General features: G+C 44.8%; 1 protein-coding gene across 2 annotated transcripts in view; it reads right to left on the reverse strand.

Moving 5' to 3' along the window:
• Positions 1-83: 83 nt before the first annotated feature.
• Positions 84-6,117, reverse strand: part of smpdl3a (sphingomyelin phosphodiesterase acid like 3A) — a 7,960-nt gene continuing 1,926 nt past the window's right edge. Inside the window, exons 3-9 of one of the 2 annotated variants that reach the window (XR_002759939.2) lie at positions 4,344-4,488; positions 4,080-4,176; positions 3,009-3,172; positions 2,740-2,920; positions 2,319-2,443; positions 788-1,437; positions 84-642 (exon numbers count right to left, since the gene is read on the reverse strand). Coding sequence is in view for 1 of the 2 variants with exons in the window: in XM_023395599.2 (XP_023251367.1) it covers positions 1,132-1,437; positions 2,319-2,443; positions 2,740-2,920; positions 3,009-3,172; positions 4,080-4,176; positions 4,344-4,488 (1,018 nt within the window). In the remaining variant the exon portion in view is untranslated. Of the gene's footprint in view, positions 1,438-2,318; positions 2,444-2,739; positions 2,921-3,008; positions 3,173-4,079; positions 4,177-4,343; positions 4,489-6,117 lie in introns of both variants that reach the window. The other variant, XM_023395599.2, reaches the window with a different exon arrangement.

A 6,117-nucleotide genomic window follows, 5' to 3' on the forward strand; every position in this document is an offset into this window, starting at 1 on the left:
CAGAGACACACAAAAGTTTTACTGTGACTTGTAAGTCAGCAGCTCTGGAACCTGAAACAGTTTGTCGTAGAATTAAAGTCGAACACGTTAAAAATCTTTATTCAGTAGAAAAATAAACAGAATTAAAACCATTCGTCTGTGATTTTACATTTATACATGTTCAACCTGTTCCTGGTGAATTTGACTGAACACACCTGTCGGTCTGCAGGGCGGAGCAGACAGGTGACCTTTACCTGCGTCCCTGTGTGAACCGAGTATTTATATCTGATCCAATCAGATCTCAAGTTCAGGGACCAACTGCACAAAACACCTGGAGTCTCCTGAAGGTTTCCTGAAACTGTTCACTGCAGTTTAATGTTTTGATCTGAGTTCATGGTGATCGATCAGCTGTGAGAGTGTCAGACGCTCTGACCGTCTGCTGAACACTGAGCTGAGGTTTCCATGACGACAACAGGAGGAGAGAGAGCACCAAACTACTTTAATGTAATTTTCTTCTCTGGCAACTTTCGTATGTGAGACGTTCACCGCTATCACAGGCGCCGATGCCAGAAAACCAACGGTCTCCATGGCAACTGTAGAATTTTACAGCTGTAAAAGTCTTAGGAAACCTCTGAAGAGAGTCTGTGCAACAACCTGAAGAAGCTCCCTCAGCTGAGAACTCAAACTTCAGGAGAAAACTTCAGGTGCTTTGTGCCGCAGAGCTGGACACATCAGAAGAGACGAACGCTCCAGCTGCTGTTAAATCACCGTCGGCTCAGTGACGGTCGACGTCCGGCGGCACTGAGACGGCTCCAGGGTTCAGGTGTAATCCGTTAATGCAACAGGTAAAGATACAGGGACAAACTGGAGCCGAGCTTCATCTCATTCTTTAGAGCAGAAAACGCATTAAATAGTCCGCCTTACTCTTTTTCTGAAGGCGTCAGCCATCACTGATTTGAATAACCTTGAAACCGTCGATGTTCCCGTGTGAACAACCAGCTGGAAAAGATGTTTTAACCTCAGATAGATTTTTCTGAGCAGCAGGACGCCCTTCGTCTCGATTCTGTCATTTAGTAAAAAAACATTTATTAAAAATAAATCATCTTAAAAACCAAAAACTAAACGCGGCGCCCTCGACCATCCGGCGCCGCTCTACCACCCGCCCTTTGCGACGCATTGGGAGTAGGTCTGCCGGTCCAGGTAGAGCACAGCGCACACCTGGCTCACCTTACAGGCTCCCTCGCAGGTGATGCTGTCGTTGTACCTGACCATGTAGTTGCTGAAGTACCTGTGGAAGGCGGCGGCGTGCGGCAGCCTGAAGCTCAGGCCCAGCTGCAGCAGGCTGCGCGGCTGCAGGTCACTCAGTCCAAACGCCTCCGTCATGACATACTCACGCCTCCAGTCCGATCTTTGTTTGTCGTTGGCTTCCGTCAGATTCAGGTAGTACTGCCAGATATCCTTCAGAGGGAGAGAAAGGCAGCGACAGGAGGGGGAGGGGTCAGACACAGTCTTTGAGTCTGTCTGAATGGCAGAGACGGGTTTTGTTTTCTGATTGACGCCGTGATTAATCATCGACAAAGGTGAGAGGAGGCGTTCGAGAGCAGGACGTTTCAGTTTGATCTGAGTTCGTCGTCGAGCAGCTCTCCTCTCTCCTGCGTCTTCCCCCTCTTCTTAATGTCAAGTAAAAATCACTATATATATATATATATATATATATATATTTTACTTGAGTATTGTTTTGTTTCTTTTGGAAACTTTTACTCCACTAGACTTAAAAGACTAATGTCCTTTTGACTACATTTCTATGAAGGACTCTTACTTTGAAGCAGAACTTTTAGTCAGTGGAATAAAATTTATTTTACTTTGAAAATGTGACAGACCACATTATCATCGTCTTCTTCATTTTGCTCTTTTATTGCTTTTACTGTATTTGTGTGTGTGTGTGTGTGTGTGTGTGTGTGTGTGTGTGTGTGTGTGTGTGTGTGTGTGTGTGTGTCCTCCCTCTGTAACGTTGGTCAAAGCTCTTTGTAAACTCTGTTTTTAAAAGGTGTTGTATAAATAAAGTTATTATTGTTATTATTTGTACTTTATGTGCTTTGTGTCTGGGGCTGTTTTATATGGTTCGGCCGGTGAGATTCAAACATCTGGTGGAACATCCTGTTACAGCAGAACTTTACTGCTGATGGTTTCAGAATAAGAGTCCAACAGTTAAACAGTGGGTGGAATGTGCAGGTGTTCACATGTAACTATAAACGGCGGGCAGGTAAACTGAGTGTCGCTCAGTGCAGCAGGTGATGTGCAGTGAGGATGTGAGCCGACTGACGCTCAGAGCTTCTTACCAGCACGGCGAAGTCCTGGCTGTGGTACAGGTACATGCGGAAAGCCGGGTTGTTGGAGTACGGCTCCAAAACATCTTTGATGGGAGTAACAGCCGGAGACACGAACAGAGAGCTCAGAGGTTCACCTGCAGAACAAACGGGACAGTGGGACAGGTGTGTGATGCAGTCATGTTGTAAACATCCCTGGTTATAATGAGTCCTGTTCCACACCACGTCCTGTCTGATGCGACCTCAGGGACTCACAAGAGCAACACATGACTGAGGCCGAACATCTCAGGAGTAATTGTTTTACTCATTAGACTAAATCAAGTCAAAGAAGTGTGGTCGTGTTTTTACTCCTCTGCCCCGGCGACAGCAGCCATCTTGTTTTTGAGCGTTGGCAGCGCGGCACTGTAAGACATCTTAAAGACGCACTCGTTACCTTTCTGGTCCAGCAGCACCATGATGCTGTCGCGGTGGGTGTGGCCATAGAAGTGACCGGCGACGACATGACTGTACTTCCTGAAGATGGCGACCAGCCTCTCGTTGTGGCTCTCTCTGACCGCGGTGGTGTTCCTGGCGAAGGGCAGGTAGCCCACCGGCACATGGGCTATGATGTAAACCTGGAGCACGAGGAGAGCCGCATTTACAACCCACAACAGGCAGCAGAGTGAGGCAGGTCAAAGGTCAGGGGGTTAGGATGTGTGAGACCTTCTCCAGGCTCTGAGCAGCTTTCTGCAGAGTGGTCTCCAGCCACTCGAACTGTCCCGCCGGGTCCGTCATGTTGCTTGTGACTTTGTTGGGTCCGTAGTAGAGGATGGTGTTGAGACTCACCACCCGCAGACCAGGCTTCACCAGCTGGGAGTAGAAACCACCTGCAGCAACAGAGCTTAGCATGAAATGAAGCCTCAAGCTAACTGGACGCTAACCACTGACTGTTAGCATAACATGCTATAGCTTCATCTGGACCGTATGAGGTAATAAACAAACACTCTGTAAACAGAAGATCTCTAGGTTTGACTGGATGATGTGAACACGTCACTCTGACAAACTGTTATTTTTCTCTACTTAAAGCGGCAAGAACCTCAACGTGCCCACAAGTCTTTCATTTCCAATGTGAGCCGGCGTCTGTTTTCCAGCTCATGGCCCACGTCAAAATCCAACCACATAACAATATGGAGGCCGAGTAATGTCTGATCTTATCAGAGCACTTTTCACTTTAATGATAACAACCGAACATTTAGGACTGAACTGGGAGCAGAGGAAGCTTCATTCTCCATCTGTCTCTTGACTCTGTTCTTCTTTTAATTCTTCCTGTTGCTAACAGAACTGTTTCCAGGGGACACAAAACAGTGACGGACCCGGCTGGGGGGCACTTGTTGTTAAATGCTTCGGCTACTCGTTATATCAGTGGTGTTTGAAAATAAGCTGAAGGTGATGTTTTGTTTGCTTAGCCTTAGTCTTAGCCTAAGCTGCAGTGTGTTGAGCTCTCAGGGCCACCGTACAAACGCAATATCTGCCAAAATGAACACAATATGATTTTTTTTCTTTGAGTATCGTGCAAATTGCCCTAGCTGGGAATTAAGGGGCGGAGTCAGGCTCTGCCAAGATGGCGGTGGTGGTGCAGCTCACTCTGAGCTTCAGAAACCTGTGGGTGACGTCACGGAGGCTGCGTCTTTATTTACATCAGCTAATGAAACAAACCTGTAACATTGGGTAAGTTAACTTTATCTAAAACAAATGATGGATTTCATGTAAAAAACACATGAACTGACATGTCACCTTGAGAAAGAGTGAGCAGAGCTTCAGTCTGCAGCCAGGGTTTCCACAGCTGGGCAGCAGCTTTGTAGATGGCATTGGTGGAGGTCGGCATCTGGTCCTAAGAACAAGGATGGAAACACAAACTCACTCTCATGTACAACAGATGTTACAATGAAATAAATTATATCTTTCAATCATTTCAACATATAAACAATCTGAGACGTGTTAGGGTTCGACTCACGTCAGGGTGAAAATATTAAAGTGAGATGCTGCTCGTCGTCTTACCTGCGGCCAGTAGTCGTGGTTTCCCAGGGCAGGGTAAACGGTCAGGTTGGGGAAGTGCTGTCTGATGGTCTGGGTCATATTACTGATCACCTGGATCACGATGTCTGTAGAGAGCTCATCCACAGGGACATGAGGTGGACTGTCTCTGTGAGAGAGGGAACACAGGATCCAGTATGAACAGCAGATAATAATTTCAGACTCAAGCTTCCTCTGCATCAGTGTTAGTGCTACTGAATGACTGAGGCTCCAGTTACATGTGAACAGCTTCAGCTGTTTTCTGGGTTTTTGAATTTTGAAATCTGGTCAAAAAACTGAAACTCAAACATCTGCCAAACCTATTTGGAGTAAAAATTGAAGATGAAAAATCGACTCTCAGTTTTGTCAGTTTTAAATGTCAATGGTATGATCCGAACATAACGTTGTCTAGATAAGCTAAAGCTATCTAGTTACAAGCTAACTGTTTGTCGTCTTCTTTCCCTGTCAGACGTTGTTGTAGCAGATTCACCTGGAGAGTCTCGTGTTAAAGAATCGACTGAAAACACCCTCCCAACCCAGGCTGTAGGAGAATTGAGTAATTATTTGCTGTGGAAGCAAACATGTTAAATATTTCCAGAGAGGGGAATTTAGCACGACTTTAAAATACATTAACTGCAGTAAAATCTAAAGGAAGTTGCTTAGTCAAGTCTACGGAAGCCCTGAAAGGAAACTGAAATTTTTTTATTTATTTTTTGTCAGGATCATTTTTTTCAAGTTTTTTTCATCTTCATAAACAAGGAAGAAAAATCTTTTTTTTAAGAAAATGACATATTTTTTCCACTTGACTCTCGGGTTGTTTTCACAGATAAAAAACAAACAAACTTAGAAACATTTTTTTCACAAAAAAACAAAACAAAAAAAAGTTCACTTGCCTTTCAGGGCTTCCGTACATCGCTCCGCCGGTCAGACCCGACAGCAGAAATCACGTTCAAAAAACAAACACTGTTCCCTCTGCATCAAATCATCACTGTTGTCAAACATGGCTGCCTCAGCTGATTTCTTCTAAACTGTCCAACATTGCAGAAATAACAAGAGTCCCACTGTACAACAGACTTCCCCCTTCAGGGAAACCAGTAACAACAGAACAAAGCAGAAAAAAAATCTGCTTGCACAGAGACTTAATCCTTCACCCGGGGCGGCTTTTCAAGTTTTAAGTGGCAATGCTTTCTCTTTAATAAGACTGGGAATTCCTGGCTGAGCTGATTAGCTGCAGCTGTATGAAGGTAATTCTGCTGTGACTCACGCCCACATCTACACTTGTTCTGTGTCACTGCCACACTGGAGTGAACATTAGCTTCTCTCCTTTATGCTAATTTCATATTAGCTGCTCAGATGTAACTTTTAACTCACTGTTCTCTGTAACTCATGCGCCTTTTGCATCTCTAACGATGCTGACCGGACGATCACTAAAACATGCAGAGAAGTTCTGAGATTGGGCTTTTATTTTGTTATTATGAATGAGCTCCAGTGTGCGCTCACCCACAAACCTCAAGAGAGATAATAAAGTGAAGTTATAGTCAGCAGGGAGCAAATATAACAAGAGGAAGTGACACTTTTGCTTCCTGAAACACATGAGAGCACAAACCTGCACTCAATCAGAAACATTAAAGCTCCATGTTTCTTCTTCTGTGTTTTATTTGAAGTGTTGATCCATAAGAAGATATAAAAACCATCTCAGTGTAGTTTCACATCTCCTCTCTCAGGCTTCTCTCTGGAGCTCTAGTAACAACAGGTCGGT

Source organism: Seriola lalandi, unplaced genomic scaffold, assembly GCF_002814215.2.
Source record: "Seriola lalandi dorsalis isolate HSWRI2012SDOR001 ecotype SW California unplaced genomic scaffold, Sedor1 jcf7180002054966, whole genome shotgun sequence".
Taxonomy (NCBI): domain Eukaryota; kingdom Metazoa; phylum Chordata; class Actinopteri; order Carangiformes; family Carangidae; genus Seriola; species Seriola lalandi.